This window comes from Acomys minous, assembly GCF_964271855.1.
Source record: "Acomys minous genome assembly, chromosome: 12".
Lineage (NCBI taxonomy): Eukaryota > Metazoa > Chordata > Mammalia > Rodentia > Muridae > Acomys > Acomys minous.
Genome location: NC_140493.1, coordinates 4,402,262 through 4,422,181, shown reverse-complemented (window position 1 = coordinate 4,422,181; position 19,920 = coordinate 4,402,262). Strand labels below are relative to the sequence as shown.

The 19,920-nt window shown below is 55.2% G+C and overlaps 2 protein-coding genes across 6 annotated transcripts; one reads left to right on the top strand and one right to left on the bottom strand.

Moving 5' to 3' along the window:
* Positions 1-370: 370 nt before the first annotated feature.
* TROAP (trophinin associated protein) lies at positions 371-10,706 on the top strand. Of its 3 annotated transcripts, none has more exons than XM_084751521.1 (14): positions 371-642; positions 910-1,058; positions 1,151-1,322; positions 2,885-3,042; positions 3,135-3,260; positions 3,397-3,485; positions 3,751-3,803; positions 4,228-4,343; positions 6,483-6,566; positions 8,144-8,206; positions 8,966-9,100; positions 9,381-9,993; positions 10,132-10,412; positions 10,541-10,706. In XM_084751521.1, the coding sequence occupies exons 2-14, from the start codon at positions 915-917 to the stop codon at positions 10,586-10,588; spliced, it is 2,082 nt and encodes a 693-aa protein (XP_084607647.1). In that variant the 5' UTR covers positions 371-642; positions 910-914; the 3' UTR covers positions 10,589-10,706. The 3 variants fall into 3 exon arrangements, with proteins under 3 accessions (XP_084607647.1, XP_084607646.1, XP_084607648.1); XM_084751520.1 differs by having other exon boundaries at positions 373-642; positions 3,748-3,803; XM_084751522.1 differs by having other exon boundaries at positions 378-642; positions 3,748-3,803; positions 10,219-10,412.
* Positions 10,707-11,433: 727 nt separating this feature from the next.
* C1QL4 (complement C1q like 4) lies at positions 11,434-15,914 on the bottom strand. Of its 3 annotated transcripts, none has more exons than XM_084751518.1 (2): positions 14,651-15,914; positions 11,434-12,256 (listed from the first exon to the last, which is right to left on the bottom strand). In XM_084751518.1, exons 1-2 carry the CDS (start codon positions 15,185-15,187, stop codon positions 12,128-12,130), a joined length of 666 nt encoding a protein of 221 aa, XP_084607644.1. In that variant the 5' UTR covers positions 15,188-15,914; the 3' UTR covers positions 11,434-12,127. The 3 variants fall into 3 exon arrangements, with proteins under 3 accessions (XP_084607644.1, XP_084607643.1, XP_084607645.1); XM_084751517.1 differs by having other exon boundaries at positions 11,434-12,203; XM_084751519.1 differs by having other exon boundaries at positions 12,206-12,287.
* Between the last annotated feature and the right edge of the window lie 4,006 nt (positions 15,915-19,920).

The window sequence follows — 19,920 nt, the reverse complement described above, 5'->3', positions numbered from 1 at the left end:
GCATCTAACCACACCCCACCAGGTTGAGGACAAAAGATTTCTTGGCTCCTCGTTCTTGTTGGGCTCGGTTCAGTTACCTCCAGCCCTCTCGCCCGTCAGAAGCATCTCCAGCAAGAAGTGTCCATGCTTCCTGGAATCGTGCTGAAAACCCGACTTTGCACTAGGATCAGACTGTGTGGTCAATGGGATTCTCTCGATGGCCATCCCTTCCCACAATTCCGCGGCCCTTCAGGGACCAGCCTGCCTTCAGCTGTGTCCAGATCTCGCGAGAGGACGATAATGCCCGTTGCAGTCCAGACTCCCCTCCCGGGCAGCAGAACTGCAACCTCCCTGGTTTTTCCCCTAATCCAGCCACTCGCGCTCCGCTCTCGGATTGGCTGACAGAGCTGGTCAGTTGTTTTTTTTTCCCCAGCCAGAAAGCGGTTCCACAACTTGCCCTTCTCTGGCCCCGCCTTCGGAGCCTGCGGATTGGGTGACTGCCAGTGACGTCACGAGCCCTCGCGTCACCGGGAACTAGCCAATCACAAGCTTGGCGTATTTTACAAACTGGAGAAGCAGCAGCAGCAGCAGCAGAAACAGAAACCCAGGAGGTCGGCGAGAGAGCTGGGAGAGAAAGGGTGACCTCGGTGGGCTCCTGGAAAGGTGCGGCACGGGGATCTTAGAGAGATGAGTCCTGCCGAGGGGACTTAGGGAGGAGAGCACTTTGGAGCTCCGGGACGAGATAGCAGTCTTGGGGTGCCTGGGTGGAGTCAGCCAGGATAGCGGCCTTGCTGCCGGTGTGGACTTGTGGGCGGGCACATGGATTGGGACTAAGGTGGAGGAATCGGGATAGCAGCACCCATGGCTTGCGAGGTGATTTGCTTTGGTCCTCAGTCCTTTCTCTCTCGTCTTCTCCTGTCTCCCTTATAGCCGCCATGACTACCCTTCAACCCAGGAAGGATCCCCACCTCCGAGGTGTATCTCCCACCCCTAGCAAGATTCCAGTGCTTTCTCAAAGATGCTCAGATTTACCCTCAGTCAAGTCGTGCCCTCTGGACCAGGAGAACCAAGACCCAAGGGTAAGGGGGAGCGTGGTGGGTGACAAGGAGGCGGCTTACGTCAGCAATGCACCCCAGCGCTGAATCCCAGCTTTTCCCCCTTCCCCCCTCAGAGACTGGCGCAGAAGCCACCGCTCGGTACTCAACATCCGCCCATTGACACGACAGGCCTTGGACCGAAAACCTTGCACCAGACAGAAAAATCACAAAAATTGGGGACCACTCAGATCCGGAACCCTTTGGGGGAACTAAAACCACGCTCTGGGGGATCAAATCCCCAGACAGGTATCTGTTGGAGGCCTGGGCATAGCCTACTTGTCTACGTGAGAATGGGGGAGGCAAAGTGGGGGGCTTTGCGTGCCTTCTGGTGTCTTGCATACCTTAAGCAAAATGTCATTTCTCGCCTGTCGTATGGGCCCAGGCCTCTAATCCCAGCACGTGGGAGCCAGAGTCAGGTGGTGTCTGTGAATTCGAGGCTAGCCTGGTCTACATAGTGAGTTCCAGGCCAGCCCAGGCTGCACAATGAGACTATTTCTCAAAAAATAAAAATAAGAAAGAAAAAAAAAAGCCGCTGCCTCTCCTGGTGCCTTTCAGCAGCCCTGATCACAGTCATTGGCTCAGAGTTATGCTGGTTCTTCATAATCTGTCCAGACTTCAGCTTGAACTCCTCCTTTTTCTTTGTCCTTTTTTCTTTGTGAGACAGAGTTTCTCTGTGTAACAGCTCTGGTTGGCCTGGAACTCGCCTTGTAGGACCAGGTGGGTGGATCTCTGTTGAGTTTGAGGCCAGCCTGGTGTACAAAGTGAGGCCAGGACAGCCAGGGCTACACAGAGAGACCCTGTCTCGAAAGAGGGGGAAAAAAAGAATTCAGGTCTCCTGGAAGAGCATCCAGTACTCTTGACCATCTCTCCAGCCCCTAAAAAGAGGATTATTTTTAATTATGTGTGTGTGGATGAGTGTGTATGTGTGTGAGTGCAGGTGTCTGTGGAGGCCAGAGACACCGGATTGTCCTGGAGCTGGGGTTCTAGGCTACTTGACGTCGGTAAAGGGAGCTGAACCCCTGTCCCACGCAAGAACACTGTTTACATGCTCTCCAGCCCCCAGTCATGCCTTCTGTATGACAGGATCACTACGCAAGAACACTGTTTACATGCTCTCCAGCCCCCAGTCATGCCTTCTGTATGACAAGATCATTGTTTTTATCTTTTAACCCAATGGTTAGAGTAATGGCTTGCATGAAACTCTTCAAACTTTTTTGTTTTATTTTATTTTTATTTTTTTAAAGATTTATTTATTATGTATACAGTGTTTTGCCCCGCATGTACACCTGCAGACCAGAAGAGGGCATCAGATCACATCGCAGGTGGTTGTGAACCACCATGTGGTTGCTGCGAATTTAACTCAGGACCTTTGGAAGAGCAGGCAGCACACTTAACCACTAAGCCATCTCTCCAGCCCTTATTTTATTTTTAGGGTCAGAGTTTCTCTGTGTAGCTCTGGCTGTCCTGGAACTTGCCTTGTAGACCAGGCTGGCCTCTATCTGCCTGCCTCTGCCTCCCAAGTGCTGGGATTAAAGGTGTGTAGCACCACACCCGGCTTTCTTCAAGCAATTGGTGAGCTGGGTTCAGCTTCGTGGTCTCTCTCTTCCCGTCTCTCAAGGTCTGTTTGAGCTCTCCATGCCATGGTGACTGGCCTTGAGCTTGTTCTCCTACCTTGGTATCCTAAGTTCTGGGATTACCAGGTGTGCAGCACGAAGCTTGCGTATGTTTCTTTTGCTCACTATTGCTAGTTCACCTACTCCTCAGTGCCCCTATTCCCGTTTATCCTAATGCTGTCTCTTCCCTTTCAGAGGCCACAGGGGCTATAGAGTTTGTTGCTGACCCTGCAGCCCTGGCCACCATCCTGTCAGGTGAGGGGGTGAAGAGCTGTCCCCTGGGGTTCCGGTCCAGTCTGGCTCAGAGAGTACTAGTTCGAGGGAGCAAGGGAGGCACCACCCGGAGGGGCCAGGTAATGAGAAGGATGAGACCAGGCTGCCACGTGGACGCATGGACTGGGGGGGTGTGCCAACCTCCTGCTAAGAGCCTCCCTTGGCCTCTCAGAGTGCACGGTGTTCTGCATACCTGGCTCCCAGGACCCCCGTCCATCAACTGGACCCCGCACGGGCTTCCTGCTTCTCAAGACTGGAGGGACCAGGACCCCGAGACCGCACTTTGTGTGAGGCTTCAGTGAGTAGCCTTGAGGGGCTGACCCCCAGGCACAAAGCAGGCCCTGGGACAGTGTCTCAGGAGGGGAGTGTCCCTTGGGGCCCACGGGTTAGGGGCCCAGTTCTTACTCTGCTTTCATGTCTTGCTTTGCAACCAGAATCAACCTTCAGGCCCCTCTTTCCACCCCTCTGCGCGCCCCAGTCTACAGGAGCTAAGAAGAGAGCCATGTGGTGGCGGCGGCGGCCGGTAAGGGAAGCGGTAGATTCTCTTTCAACCCAGAAGGGGATGGGCAAAGCACGTCACTGGCAGCGTAATAAGCCCCAGAACAGGGTTCAGGGCTCTCATAGCCACTTGCCTTGGCCTGTCGGGGTTTCTGCTTCTGCATCCCACAAGCAAGGGTAACATTTGCACTGTTTAGAGGCTCTTGTGGGAATGCAGTGAGAGGCGTGTGTGACGCTCTTGGCAAAGGCCCAGCCCTGACACTCAGGGGTGGCTGTTGTACCGTCAGCAGGACTTCAGCAAGCCAGGCCCCAAGACTGTTCCCGAAGACCCCAGTTCACCCTGGTGAGTTTGTCTGGGTATAGGAACAAAGCAAGGGTGAGTGAACTGCCTGCCCAGGGAACAAGACACGGAAAAGGTCGACAGGCCTTGAGGACTGGGGTGAGGAAGAAGCTGGGGGTTAACTGAGTGGTAAACCAAGTCTTGCCTAGCATTCACACCCCGGTAACACACACCCATGCACACAGAAGAGACGAGACCTCCTGGCTAGGTCAGAGGTTGGCCCGCTTGTATGTGTCCCTGTTTCTGCCCTCTGCCTGCCACTTCCTGCAAGACTGAATGTCCACTGTGTTCTGTCCCAATCCCTTACGAGCCATGGCCATCTCCAGCCCACTCAGGGCATTTGGACTGATAAGTATTCGCCAAGGTATTATGGGCTCTCGGGTTGCCGACGGGTGGACTGCGCTGTTCTTGTCGCCTTTCCTCCCAGCTTCCTTACCCCTCGGAGGAGAGCACGAGGCTGCCCCTGACTCCGATGGAGGAGGAAGAGCCCTCCTGGGTCTGGCTAAACGAGTACCACTAAGAGAGAATCCCACACACACCAGGGTGAGAAGACACCTCCTGGGGCGGGGCGGGCGGCTCTGCAGAGGCACTGAGGGTTGGGGGTAGAGTTGGCCGACCCAGGACGCAGGATGTTATCTGGTCTTAGTTTGCTGGGGTTGGGAACCAAGCCCCCTTCAGCGTGAACCTGACTCTCTTCAGTTGGTATCTGGCCTGGGGTGAGAAGTGACAAACTGGTATGTGTGTCACCATCAAATCAGTGCAGAGGCTGAGCCACAGCCAACACTTACCAACCAAAACTATTAATCCCTTCATTGCACAACTATTTACTCAGGGCTTTTGAATGCAGACAGGGTTCTAGGTCCAGAGTATGCATATTCTCGAAAACGGAGGCTAGATAAATAAATAAATACATATGTAAAGTATATAGGGTGTCAGCTGGTGATGTGGCCTAAGTATGTAAGGCACTGAAAGGGTTTGGGAGAAGGAATTAGTGTCAAATATTGGTATTTTAGAGCCATGCATGGTGGCAGATGACTGTAACCCAGTACTCTAGAGGCAGGAGAATTGCAAGTTAGAGGACAGGCTAGGCTGCTCCATGGCGAATTCCAGGACAGCCTGGGCTATACAGTAGGATCCCGCCTTTAAAATGAAAGGTGTGCCGGGTGTGGTGGCGCACGCCTATAATCCCAGCACTCGGGAGGCAGAGACAGGTGGATCACTGAGTTCGAGGCCAGCCTGATCTACAAAGCAGGTCCAGAACAGCCAAGGCTACACAGAGAAACCCTGTCTCAAAAAACAAAACAAAACAAGAAAGGTGTTGGGCTGGAGAGATGGCTCAGTGGTTGGGAGCACTGACTTCTTCCAGGAGACCTGGGTTCAGTAGTTCCCAGGACTCACATGGCAGCTCACAACTGTCTGTAACTCTAAAATCGGACACCCGAAGACATATAATACATATAAAAATAAATAAAAAATAAAAATGAAAAGTATGGCTGGGCGGTGGTGGTACACGCCTTTAATCCCAATACTTGGGAGGCAGGTGGATCTTTGGGAGTTCAAGGCCAGCCTGGTCTACAGATCGGGTCCCAGTTATAGCAAAGTCCAGGACAGGCAAGGCTACACAGAGAAACCCTGTCTCAAAAAAATGGTGTGAGTATGTGGCAGATGATGGAGACTTAGCTCACATTGGTCACCTTATCACTGTAACTCCCCCTTCAGGGGCTCTGATGCCCTATTCTGGCCTTCCTGGGCACCTAACACACCACACATAAATTTAAAAAATATATATGTCTTTTAATGTTCTGGAAGAAGACACTAAGTACTCTATTTTATGAAACGCAGTTTGTCCCAGGCACTGTTGTTGAGAAGAGGAGGTTTGAGTATAGACCAGGAATTGAGGAAGTGAGGAGTACAGTAAAAAAAGGAGGAGAATATAGAGGTGTTTAACCAGGGCCCTGAGGAGAGAGCACATGTAGTGTTTGCGAGCCAGCAAAATAAGCCAGAGACAGTGAAGCCTAGACAAGAAGAGGAGGTCCAGGTGGCTCTTTCCTGGGCTGACTGGAAAGCCCAGGGCGAAGTGTAAGGACCGATAGTTGACGTGGGAGGAGGAGACAGGGATCAGAAGTTCCAAGCCTTAGAACTTCTTAGCTACATGAGACCCTGTCTTTGAAAAAAGAAAAAAGGGCTGGAGAGGTGGCTCAGAGGTTAAGGGCACTGTCTGTTCTTCCAAAGGTCCTGAGTTCAATTCCCAGCAACCACATGGTGGCTCACAACCATCTATAATGAGATCTGGTGCCCTCTTCTGGAATGCAGGCACACATGTGGGCAGAGTACTATATACATAATAATAAATTTTTTTTTTTATTTAAAAAAAGAAAAGAAAAGTAATTGTTTCTTGGTGGAAAACAAGGATAAGACCTTGGAAAGTAAATTCAGAATGGCTACACTTCCTGCCTTTTTCCTCACTGGTGACCCCCATCTGATGGCCTTTCCTGTCCTGTAGCCCAGCCCATGGCTGGCCAGGTAGTGCCACCTTTTGTCACTAACCCATCACCTTTCAGACAGGCTCAGGGTGCTCGTTCCCCAGGCCTCTCGGCTGCAGTTTGTACTGGCAACTCTTAGGCGGGGCAGGCTTGGGAGCGGGGTTAGAGAGCTCTGCTCAGCACCCACATCTCTCCCCAGACAGCATATTCATCCTTGAAACGCTGCACCCCTCGACCAAAAACCCAACTCACACCCCTCCGGTCAGTACCCAGAGCTCAACAGGTGAGAGCAGAGGAGGTAACTGGTGTGGCCCGTGAGGAAGGGAGGGGGGCAGGCAGGCCCTGCATGGTGGGGAGAGGGGCAGGCAGGCCCTGCATGGTGGGGAGAGGGGCAGGCAGGCCCTGCATGGTGGGGAGAGGGGCAGGCAGGCCCTGCATGGTGGGGAGAGGGGCAGGCAGGCCCTGCATGATGGGGAGAGGGGCAGGCAGGCCCTGCATGATGGGGAGAGGGGCAGGCAGGCCCTGCATGGTGGGGAGAGGGGCAGGCAGGCCCTGCATGGTGGGGAGAGGGGCAGGCAGGCCCTGCATGGTGGGGAGAGGGGCAGGCAGGCCCTGCATGGTGGGGAGAGGGGCAGGCAGGCCCTGCATGATGGGGAGAGGGTCAGGCAGGCCCTGCATGGTGGGGAGAGGGGCAGGCAGGCCCTGCATGGTGGGGAGAGGGGCAGGCAGGCCCTGCATGGTGGGGAGAGGGGCAGGCAGGCCCTGCATGGTGGGGAGAGGGGCAGGCAGGCCCTGCATGGTGGGGAGAGGGTCAGGCAGGCCCTGCATGGTGGGGAGAGGGGCAGGCAGGCCCTGCACGGTGGGGAGAGGGGCAGGCAGGCCCTGCATGGTGGGGAGAGGGGCAGGCAGGCCCTGCATGGTGGGGCGAGGGGCAGGCAGGCCCTGCATGGTGGGGAGAGGGGCAGGCAGGCCCTGCACGGTGGGGAGAGGGTCAGGCAGGCCCTGCACGGTGGGGAGAGGGGCAGGCAGGCCCTGCACGGTGGGGAGAGGGGCAGGCAGGCCCTGCACGGTGGGGAGAGGGGCAGGCAGGCCCTGCATGGTGGGGAGAGGGGCAGGCAGGCCCTGCATGGTGGGGAGAGGGGCAGGCAGGCCCTGCATGGTGGGGAGAGGGGCAGGCAGGCCCTGCACGGTGGGGAGAGGGTCAGGCAGGCCCTGCACGGTGGGGAGAGGGGCAGGCAGGCCCTGCATGGTGGGGAGAGGGGCAGGCAGGCCCTGCATGGTGGGGAGAGGGGCAGGCAGGCCCTGCACGGTGGGGAGAGGGGCAGGCAGGCCCTGCATGGTGGGGAGAGGGGCAGGCAGGCCCTGCATGGTGGGGAGAGGGGCAGGCAGGCCCTGCATGGTGGGGAGAGGGGCAGGCAGGCCCTGCATGGTGGGGAGAGGGGCAGGCAGGCCCTGCATGGTGGGGAGAGGGGCAGGCAGGCCCTGCACGGTGGGGAGAGGGTCAGGCAGGCCCTGCACGGTGGGGAGAGGGGCAGGCAGGCCCTGCACGGTGGGGAGAGGGGCAGGCAGGCCCTGCATGGTGGGGAGAGGGTCAGGCAGGCCCTGCACGGTGGGGAGAGGGGCAGGCAAGCACTGCATGGTGGGGAGAGGGGCAGGCAGGCCCTGCACGGTGGGGAGAGGGGCAGGCAGGCCCTGCATGGTGGGGAGAGGGGCAGGCAGGCCCTGCATGGTGGGGAGAGGGGCAGGCAGGCCCTGCACGGTGGGGAGAGGGGCAGGCAGGCACTGCATGGGGAGGGGTCTTTAAGACAGGCTGGAGGAGAGTAGGTCTAACTCATGGATGATCTGTCCTGTCTGACACAGGCCCAGTGGCTCAGTGGCCGCCTCTCCCCTCATACCTCCCCTGAAGAGCCTGCCCTGCCCTGGGTAAGTGTCAAAAGCCTTCCTGTAGTCCTGTATTGAGGTCTTGTTTTGGTGCTGTGCACTGGCCTGGCAGGCTGCCCTTGTGATTTGAGGTAGGTGTACTTGCCTCTCGCCTCTCCAGCTGTCTTTTCTAGTCTATGTTTAGAATGTCTGTCTGTCTCTGTCTTCTACTAAACTCAAACTTTGAAAAAAATTCCTTGTGTGTGTGCGCTTGAGCGCATGTGCGTGTATGGGTAGATATGTGTGCATCTCCACAACCTGGGCCTCAATTCTCCTGCCGTATCAGCTCTACTATAGGCCTGTGCCACCATCAAACAAAAACAAGAAACAAAAGCTGGGCATGGTGGCGCACACCTTTAATTCCAGCACTCGGGAGGCAGAGGCAGGAGGATCACTGTGAGTTCCAGGCCAGCCTGGTCTACAAAGTGAGTCCAGGACAGCCAAGATAACATAGGAAAACTCTGTCTCAAAAACAAACAAAAAGCCAGGTGTGGTGGTGCACACCTTTAATCACAGCACTTGGGAGGCAGAGGCAGGAGGATCTCTGTGAGTTCGAGGCCAGCTTGGTCTACAAAGAGAGTTCCAGGACAGTTACACCGAGAAACCCTGTCTTGAAAAACCAAAAAGAAAAAAGAAGAGAAAACAAACAAAAACAAAAGAGCCACCAGGGAGCTTGGATGCACTCCTCAAGAGGATGAAGATAGTATTCCTTCCACCTTAATCTGGCTTCCTCACCAAACCGTCTTTCCTTCTGTGTGGCAGGAGCAGATTGCTGTAAGGTTGTTTGAACAAGAGAGTTGCATCACATTGCAGAAGGGATCCGGGAAAGCGCCTGTGGCAAGCACTGCTGCACCTCACTCCAACAGAACCTCCAACCACCAGGAGCTAAAGATGCAGGTGGCCTGTAGCTTTGGTGGCATCTGCACCCTGAGAAGCTGGGGAAGCCGGGCGTGGTGGCGCACGCCTTTAGTCCCAGCACTCAGGAGGCAGAGGCAGGCAGGTTGCTGTGAGTTCGAGGCCAGCCTGGTCTACAAAGCGAGTCCAGGACAGCCAGGGCTACACAGGATAGAGGGGGAGAGAGGACTGGGGAAGGAGGAGCTGGGAGGGAAGGGGGGGAGTGTGAGGAGACCTGTGAGCACACAGTGATGACACGCTGGGGTGTTCTCTCCCACCACAGCGCATCAGCATTCTGCAGCAGCTACTGCGGAAGGAGGTAGAGGGGCTGGCGGCGGACAGACTGGCCCCTCCGAATGGAGGCTCTGTCCTAGAGCTGACTGAACTTCAACCCCTGATGGCTGAGGTTTCTAGAACTCTGAATCAAGCTTCCCTTCTTGGACTGTCAAAACACTCTGGCGTGACAGAGCCCCTCCCTGCAGAAGGGTGTGAGGAGCCTCAGCCCCTCCCTGCAGAAAAGCATGGGGAGCCACAGGCCTGCCCTGGGGAGGAGACGAAGGTGGCTCAGCCCTGCTCTCCCACAGAACTGAAGCCTCCAGAACCGTGCAGCAGAGCTGGGCCACAGCCGCCAGAGCCTTGCCCTCCAGCACTGCCTGGACCCCTTCTGCCTAGTTGCCAGGGCCAGTCTGGGCCTCCCGAGGCCTGCCCTAGCATAGAGCTGGGCGCATCGGCAGCCTGTGCTGTGGAAGGTAGAAACCCAGAGTGTAGCCCACAGCCCTTCTGCAGTCAGGGGCCTCCGGCAACCACCAGCTTGACTTTCGTGTCACAAAGCCCACTCTGTGCCAGTCCCCCTATCCGCTCACTGCAGGCTTCGAGGTCCCCAATGGGCCATTCAGGTAAGGAATAGGGCTGGGGAGGGACCTGAAGGGAAAATCCGTTCTCTGGGAGTGGGCCCTGCCTTGCACCGGCCCATGCCATGCTTGCTTTCCTCTGGCCCCCTTGTGAAGAGTTCTCCCCCACCCCTGTGCTTCTAGCAGGCTATGCTCATCAGGCAGGGGAGGGGGCAGCAGCCAGAGGGGCTGGAACTCCAGAGGCCCTTCTGAAGTGTCCACGGCCTTCAGGCCCCCACAGTCTGGTCCCTCGAACCCTGGCTCTGAGGCAGCACCTCCGAGCCTGTCTCACCGCCCTCCACTGCTTCCACGAATCTCGCCTGGATGATGAGTGCGCCTTTTACACTAGCCGAACCCCACCTCCGGGGCCCACCCGGATCTGCACCAACCCTGTGGCCACGATGCTTGACTGGCAGGACACCCTGGTGAGCCTTCAGTACACAGCCAGACCCAACATGCAGCAAGCCTACAGGACAGTGGCAGGGCTGACCTTGCTTCCTCTATGGAGAAGTGGCATTACGACAAAGCCTCTTTTTTTTCTCTCTTTCTCCAGCATTTCATTCCAGTTGGTTCTGTGGTCCCACAAGACTCCCCGGCATGACTCTGGCCTCCACCCTGCTGCACTCAAACCTTCCTTTTAGCCTTATTTATTGTTGGTCTGACCACTGGACTGGGGGCCAACACCTTTTATCCTTTAATAAAGTTACTATAAATTCCAAGTGTTTGCCTAGGACAGCTACTGCTGTTGCTCTCCAGTGGCCCACATGGTGGCAGTGTGGGACAGTGTAGGGGACTAAGCACTGTCCTCAAAGTAGCCATCCAGCCCGCTTCAGCTAATTCTTGAGTTGGTTAGGGGACTTGTGGAACCTGTCCCCTCTGAGAACAGCCCCACCCCAGGTGCCACCAGCCATTTTCTCATCTAAAGTATCTCTGTTTAAATTCTGTCGGGCAAGGCAGGAGGATCACTTGAACCCAAGAGTTGGAGGCCACTCTGGGCGGAAAGCTATGACTCATCTCAAAGTAGAAAAAGGGCTGGGCACTGTGCCACATGCCTGTAATCCCAGAGCTCTGGAGGCAGAGGCAGATGGAACTGTGAGTTCAAGGCCAGCCTGGGCTACAAAACAAGTCCAGGACAGGCGGGGCGACACAAAGGAACCCTGTCTCAAAAAACCAAAAATAAATAATAGAAGAAAGAAGACCACAAACAGACCAACAGCAAAGAAGAAAAAAGCCACTAGAATTCTCATGCAGGCACTCCAAACCTTTGCCTTTAGAATCTTCCACACTCTACCCACAATGCTCCCCTTCTGCACAAGCAGGCCTGGCCAGGCTTAGCTGCATTGATCAATCTCCCCGGGGTGACTGACAGGCAGGGCGGGCGCCCTCCCAGGTGTCAGGCCACTCCAACACCGTCCCTCCAACTCTGCACCAAGGTAGGCAGGCACACACAATCCCCAACCTCGCTTTATTGAAAGAAGTAACAGTATCTGTAGCCCCAAGACCTAGCCCGGAGAGGGTGGGGATGGGGGCTATACAAAATGGGGTTTAAATGCTAGGAAGGAAGTCTTCCAGGTCACCGGAAGGCTGCCTATGTCTGGAGCCTGGAAAATGGAGATGAAGGAGGGGGAAGGAAAAAGTGGCTACTGAGCATCCAACCTGTGCCAGTCTCCTCTCACCTAGACAGGCTCCTTCTATTTCTCCCCTTCCCTGCCAGGATGCTCCTTTTGGCCTAGGAGTCTTCCCCAGCTCCAGCCAAAAGGGAAAGCCATGACCTCGGTCTCTCTGGAGCACATGAGGTGGTCCCTCCCTAAGCCGCTCTCTTTATTGGGTCTTGCTACCTCTCAACTCCCCCAGCCACTTAAAACCTTTGAACCCCGGGAATCCATTCCACCCCGCTTAGGTGGCCTCTGGGGAGCGGGAGAGTCCGCAGGCTCGGGGGATGGGGCCTTGGGGAGGGCTAGCTGGAGGTGGGTGTGGATTGGAGCGAGGGGTCAAAGGGGCGGTGACCGAACGTGAGAGTATGTGAGGTGCTGGCCTCAGTCTGGGTAGATGATGAACCCCGAGAAGGTGCTGTACTTGTTGGTGTTGCCGCCGTGCACCTTTCCACCGTCCAGCTTGATGAACACCTCATCACCGACATCTAGGTGCAGGATGACGCTGTTGCTGGCGTAGTCGTAATTCTGATCCGCATCCTGAGCAATGGCGCTGGCCCGGACCTAGTGAAGTGGGACGGAAAAGCAGCCCCACAATCCTCACGTCCTGCGCAGAGCTGAATTCACCAAAGGGGCTGAGTTGGGTGGCTGCTAGAGCAAGGATGGTTTATACAGGGGTAGGGTGGGACCAAAAAGCAGTTTTCAACCTGTGTGTTGGGGTCAACCCTCTGGCATTATATTACAGTTCTTTTGGGGTTTTTGTTGTTGTTTGTTTGTTTTTGAGACAAGCTCTCTCTGTGTAGCCTTGGCTGTCCTAGACTCACTTTGTAGACCAGGCTGGCCTCGAACTCACAGCGATCTACCTGCCTCTGTCTCCCGAGTGCTGGGATTAAAGGTGTGCACCACCACGGGCAGGCCGGCTTATATTACAATTCTTAACCGTAGCAGATATGAAACGGCAACAAAATAATTTTAAGGCTGAGGGTCAGCATAACAGGAGGAACTGTATTAGGAGTTGCAGCATTAGGAAGGTTGAGAACCGCTGAGCTAGGAGACCTCAGAGCTTCTCAGGCTCAACTTGGGTACACATGTCACGGCTTCTCTGGACCTGTACTAGAGCAGTGAAACCTACCTCATAAGATAGTTAAGATTAAACTCTCAGAAGTGAGTGCAGAGCCATGTTTTGTATACAGAAAATATTTTACAGAATTGGTATTCTCGTGCTAAAAAAAAAGAATCAGCCCTCAGGATCCTTCTAGGATGCGTGCTGGCTAAACCAGCTTTCCTGAGGTGTTGGGGCACGCATGTGTCTGTTGCACCTGGCTTGGACCAATAGGAGAGTGGACTGTTTCCCTTTGGCCTCCTGGGCTCTAATTCCCTGTGGAGTGTTACCTGGTCCCCCACCATGTGGGAGGTCTCCCTTTGGTCTTAATCTCTGGGCTGCTGCAGCAGTCACACTGCCAGCCCCTTCCCTCAGTTTCCATCCCATTGGGACTGGTTATTAAATCATTAATTATTCATCATTATTCTAATCATTATTTACCATTCCCAGGGCCGCAGTGTTGGCTCCTTGGAATACAGAGTGGGAGCTGCACCACCCCACCCCCCTGCAAAACCAACACACTCCAGTCTCCTCCCAGACTCCTGGCACAGACCAAGTCTGCCTACTCGGTGCCACCAGCAGGAAGACACCGAGCTCTACTTACACTTTGGCATTCCACAGTCACAGAAACACCCCTGGGGGTCACGTGGACACTCACTTCCTTGCAAACACTGTCAATGGCATGAGGACTCACATACCCTGACAACTCCCCTTCCTTAGGCTCCAGAAGAGAGGCCTTGCTAGGAACAGCCCCCCCACCCCACCCCACCACTACCCCAAAGATGAAGCAGAAGATGGACTGGGTGGTGTCGCCTTAGGATCCTGGAGCTTTTCAGCTGTGTACCAGGGCTCAAGGCTTAGGCTACTCCCTGAGGAATAGGCCTGCAGAGCCAGGGCCAGGGCCAGCCCTCCCCATGTCCCCCCCCCCACCCGCTGTGGAACACTCAGAGGTCACTGCTCAGCCCAAACCTTCCTCTCCCTGCAGAGTACAGGCAGCTTCTTCCACCTGAGCCTACCGGCATCCTGCTTGTTCAAACTCTCTCTGGGGGTGAGGGCTATGGTTTTGACTACCCACTGGTAGTACCATCTAGTGCGATCTGAGAGGTTATCAGGGAGGGGGGGTGTAGGGCCCTAGACCAGGCCTCCTTTCTCCCTGTCCACTTCCTCCTAGCTTTTTTTTTTTCCCAAACCCAAACCTAAATTGCCTCATCCCACAACCTATGTGGCCTCTGAGCCAGCAGACCATTTCCCACATCTGCCTACAGACTGCCTCAGTGTTAGCTGAGGGCAAGGCTTGGTCTAGGTTTGGTCCCAATCCCTGGGGATGAACAAATAGGACCCTGGCAAGTGGGCAAGCTAGTGTTTTCTCCCCCTCCCCCTTTCCTTGAAAAACCCAAGCCGAACGGCTTCACCTGAGGGAAGTCTGCCACTACCCAAAACAAGAGATGCCATTCCAATTCCTTGGAAACAGATTCTCCAATAGCTTGTTCCATGCCAGAGCGGGGAAGCCCACTGCCCTGAGAGGACTGGCCAGTAGAGAGGGCAGCTCAAGGCAGGAGGAGAGAAGAGGCTAAGGTGGGCCAGACACCGAGGACATTTGATTTGGCAAGGGGCAGTTGGAGGTTGGAGTGTGAGGGTGAGGCTGCACAGACATTAAGCTTTGTTTGCATTCTGAGTTCTGGTCCTAACGTTTTAGTGCCCCATGGGACTTTCCACAGGTGATTTTCTTTTCCAGACCCCCGGTTCCTCCCCTGTGACTAAATTAAGGTGACATACTTTTTTTTTGGTAGCCTGGCATTCTTGGGTACCTTGGTAGCGTCTGAGTGGAGGAGCTGAGCTGTAAAGCGAGCACAGGGAGTTTCAGGAAGTCATTAGTAAGATCTGGGGCTAAGTAGAGGGGCGATCTCACCTGCCCGTTCTTCATCAAATCGGCCCACATGCTGGTGCCGTCGCCGCCGCGCATGAGCACATGGTAAGCAAAGAAGTAGACGCCTGGCATGGGACAGGTGAACTTGCCGCTGGCTGCCTCGTAAGCGTTGCCCACGTTGGTTACCACATCGTCAAAGCGCAACACCTCATAACCCTCGTGAGGCCGCCGAAGACCCGCGTAGAAGGCAATTCGGGGTACGTAGCCTGCAGGGGGCGCTGCCCCTCCAGGGCCTGGGCCAGGAGGACCTGGGGGACCTGGCCTGCCTGGCTCTCCAGGGGGACCCCTAGGACCTGGGGGTCCTGGTGGCCCCCGCAGGCCAGCCTTCCCTCGCCGCCCCACTTCACCCTTGGCACCCGGAGGGAAGGGAGGCACCGAGGCGGGCACGCCGTCGGGGCCCTGGCCTCGGGGTGCGTGGGGGTCACACACCATGCGACAGCGACCCAGCATCTCATAGTGTGTTGGTCCGCGAGAGCTGTGCACCAGTAGCGGGATGGCTACCAGCAGCAACAGCACCATGGCCACCCCGACGGCCGCGCCGGCCACCCGCTTGCGGCGGCTCAGCCGTGACGCGGCCAGGGCCAGCAAATCCTCCTCACTTTTGGGCGCAATGGCGGCGGAGGCCCGGGGCTCTCCGCGGGCTCGGGCCCCGGTCTGAATCTCCCGACGGCTGTTCCGGACCACCTTGCCCCGGCGACTTCCTCCTGTCACAGCAGTGCTGTTTCCCAAACCGCCTGTCAGGGTGGCAATCTCCCCGGCGGGTTGGGCCAAGGACAGCCCTTGATGGTTCAGAACCTATAGTCTGATAATACCCGCGGGTGCAGTTCTAATGATCCAGGGCACCTGAGACCCGCAGCTTCTTGGACGGCTGGTTTCTCACAGGTCTGGGGCTCCAGCTCTCTAGACAGTTGCTTTCTTGCGGATGGTGCTGTCTGGATCCCGGGCTCCCCTCGCTGATTTCTCCCCGCTAGACCCGAGACCTCTCCCGGCTCTCCCGACGTCCCAGGCTCTGAGCTGCTGGGGGTAGGGGGTGAGGTTCTCACTGGACGCGACCTCGTCGGAGATTTTGCACTCTAGCTCTTGGAGAGCACTACCTGCCTCCTTCAGTAGCCGTGGCCTCAGCCCTCCTCAGAGCCCTAGCCAGGCGTCCCTCTCCCGCAAGCGCTCTCCCTCTCTGCGTCCCTAACCTTCCTCCCCGGCGGCAGTGCGGGTGGTGTGAGTCGCTGCGCGGCAGGAGCCACTATAAGCGGCCGCAGGCGGAGCGACCCCTGGCGCCTAGAGCGGGAAGCACGGGGGCGGGGCAGGCCGCGCCACCTCCCCCACCTCCCCCGCCGAGCCCCGGCCTCCAGGTTCCTTGCCAGCTTCCCAGGGCTCTGCAGCGATTCTCAGCCCTTACCGTATGTATCCTTACTTTCATCCTGTACCTGGAGTTTGGCGTTCTCAGAGCTTAGAGGAAGATGGACACACTGTTGGGGTAAACAGGGGTCAGGTGACAATATACATATAAGACCTCAGAAGGGGACTGCGGAGCTAAAGAAGGGGCGAGGGCACTCACATATAACAAACAGAAAACAGACATAAATAGCAATTCGCCACCACATGTCCCTCGGTGCCCCCCAAGCAAAAGGTTCAACCGGTACTTGTTGACCAGCCCGGTCCTGGCCTCTATGATTGGAGGGGGTCTCATAGCCCCAGAAGCAGGGGAAAGAGAGAGATGGAGGGGAGAGAGATAGAGGGAGGGAGAGCGAGAGAGAGAGAGAGAGAGAGAGAGAGAGAGAGAGAGAGAGAGAGAGAGAGAGAGAGACGGACTAGGGAATGGGCAGGAAATGTACAGCAGAGAAATCAGAGACAGAGACAGAGAGACAAAGCTTCGAAAAGAGACTGACAGCCCCAGAGCGGAAAGGGAGAGACAGAGACGGAGAGAGGGAGAAGGGAGCCCAGACAGGTTGACAGATCGAGAGAGAAATGTAAATGGCGCGCTGCAGAGAGACACCCAGGTCCGTGTTCGGACTCCAATGTGACATATCAACTGTGAGGAAGACGCGGGGGCGGGGCAGTTCTGCAAGGCGAGTGGGAGGCTGTGGGTCTGTGCGTTGTGACAGTGCTGCATACTGTGTGTGTGTGTGTGTGTGTGTGTGTGTGTGTGTGTGTGTGTGTTGTGGGGTGGCCATAAGATCCTGGCCTTGCCGTGCCTGGGTGAGTAGGACTGTCTTTGTGTGTGCATGTATGAGGCTGCCTGAGGAGGGTATTTATATCTCTGTCTTAGTCCTAAAAGCTGAGAGCCACAAAAGCCATTTATTCTGTCTCAGGACTGAAAACCCATGGAAGCTCCTGGGGAGAAAGAGTCAGAAAGGGTAGTGTCACTTGGCCTGCCCAGTCTGGCAGGACCCTGCCATGCCCTAGCTATCGTGACTGGCCCCACAGAGGCTTGGCTCCCTCTCATCTCCCCAGTTGTTTGTTATGAGAGAGAATCTAGAGAAATTAGGCCCCCAGGTAGCGGATGCTGCTTCGTTGATTATGCATAGTAATATGATTCAAACGTGGATTAGGTATTTGGTGACTAGAAAGGTGATCATGTCTGCTTTCAGAGCGGCCAAGAAGGAATACTGGCTCTCATGGCTGCATCTTCTCAGGGGATAGATAGTAGGTCAGAGACTGGGAGAGTGGGGTTTGGAACTGAAGGACCTCGGGTGTTGGTAGACCTAAGGGCCTCTTGGAGAGTAGGGTGAGCCAAGAGTGTGGTGTGCAGGATGTGTTTGTACAAAGCAGAGGACACAAGATACATCGGGGCACAGTTGTCGGTGAAAGGTGATCTCTCTTCGTCTTTCCTGTACCCCTTACTTGGATCCCCAGTCTCAATCTGGAGAAAGACTCGGCTGGGGCGGGGCCTGCGCTGGGAGCTGGGCGAGGTCTCCACCTGCTTGAGAGGGATTAGAACAGAAAGGATTGGCAGCCAGTGGGGGAAGGGCCTCCTCCTCCTCCTCCTCCTCCTCCTCCTCCTCCTCCTCCTCCAGCCATAAATACAAATTTTATTCAAGGTCTTTGTCACCATTTGTCTTCCTCGGGGGGCTGAGGGCCATTGTCAGCCCTGTGCATGTCTAATTCCAGATCTGCTCCCCCAGGCTGCTTGATGGATGCACCAGGGAAAGCGGGTCCCGTTCACACCAGTCTCTGCTGCAGAGCCTCGGGCCTCATCCACCCCAAGTCTGGACACCCCTCTTCTGTCTTCCCCTCACTCCCCTCCCTCCATTTAGCAGAGACCATCTCTCTGCCCGGCTTTTCATCCACCAGGCTCATTCTAGTTCTCAGCACCCCCTTTTTGGTCCCCTCACCTTAGCCCCTTTCAGATGCGAGCTTTCTTCTCTATAGCATCCCCAGCACAAACCACCATGAGCAGCCAGGCTGCAGGCAGCATCGGCTGTGCTTGGTGTGTGTGTGTGTGTGTGTGTGTGTGTGCTGGGGGGGGTGAGGGGGAGCAGGCTTGGCTCACGGGGAGCCAAGGGGCCAGCTCTATGAATTTATTCATGTTCTGTTGCTCTTTCCCCACGCTTTGGAATGGAGCTGCCAGCTCACCAGGTCCTCACAGCTTCCCCTGCAGCTGTCACCTTCGTCCAAGGAGGGATCTAGTTAGGGCTAAGACCAGCAAGTCTTCCTAGGGCCAAAATCTATGAGAACGTGCTGGGGAATGGGGAGGGGTCAGAGACTGTTTACCTAGAGCTTCTTTGGTGATCAAACTAGGAGGCCCCAGTGAACGGATGAGCCTGAGAATGGGAGGTCAGCGGCGGTGGGCCAGAGGACAACAAAAGCATTCTGCAGGTTGGTGGGAAGGAGGTGAGGAGGGGATGACTTCCATGATCTCCTAATAAGGTGCACAGCCTGCTCTGAATCCTGCACTAACCTCTACCAATGACTGTACTTACATTGATCCTAATCCCAAATTACACACTTAACTTCTCTCCAGTCCTAAAACCAACCTACATTCCATAACAGGACCCTGAAGGGGAATCCTTACCTTCCTGGAACCCAGGGGTTTCCCCAGAATTTCCCCCAAGGCAATAACCAGGTGTGTGTGTCCCAGCTTTAAGGGCTAGACTTTAGATTAGCATGTGATTAGCATATGATTTGCATGTGTTATGTACCTTCTACTCTGCAGAAGTTTTCATGTTAAATTTTTATGAAGTCTAGCAGAAAGGTCTTGGCTCCTTGAAGGTTCTTTCTTTTTGTTCTTTCTCTCATACTTATTGTCACTGACCCAGATGCCCTCTAGGGAAGAAAAGGGCTGAGGAGGTCAGCAATAAAGAAAGGTGGGAGGACCACAAGTGGTTTTCATCACTTGTACAATCCTCAGTTTTGTCATGTGTGTATGTGTGTGTGTGTGTGCGCGCGCGCGCGCGCGCGCCCAGTATCCTCCCTTTCCTCCTCTTCAGGACCAGTAGAAGTGATACCCACTCCCATGCTGAGGTTAGGTTCCATTTTTTTGTTTTGTTTTGTTTTTTTTTTTGAAACAGGGTTTCTCTGTATTAGCCTTGACTGTCCTGGAATCACTCTGTAGACCAGGCTGGCCTCAAACTCACAGTGATCCACCTGCCTCTGCCTCCCTAGTGCTGGGATTAAAGTTGGGTTCCATTTCAGAGGACACACAAGCTAGAAGTAGGTTGGGTTGCCTGACATTAGACCCCTTGTTTAAAAGGAGAGAACTTAAGCCATGCATGGTGGTACAGTGTAATCCCAGCATTTGGGAGGCAGAGGCAGGCGAATCACTGTGAGTTTGGCCAGCCTGGTCTACCCTATCAGTCTGTCCCTACCAGGACAGCCAGAGCTACCCTGTCTCAAAAAAAAATAAAAATAAAAATAAAAATAAAAATAAAAATAAAAAATAAAATAACCCAAATCAAACAAACAACAAAGGAGGCATTGCACGGCCTGGAGGTGACATTATAAAGCCTGTTTTGTTTTAGAGCTTTGTCCATAGAAATTCTTATTGCATCCTTCCCGAATCCCTGAGAGGTGGCTGCTTTATCCCTATCTGGAAAAGGTGGGGAACAGGGGTCCAGAACCACCGGGAAGTGGTTTGTCCAATTATCATCTTGTAAGGAGATATCCCTAGCCGGGGATGGGATATTCTTAGGATGAGAGCATTGATACCTCAACTTCATTCCCAATGCTTGGAAAAGAGACATGGCGACAGAGGCGATGCAAGGGTTAAGAAAGCTGGGCAGGAGTAGGGGCAAGATGTTTATAGAGACCCAAAA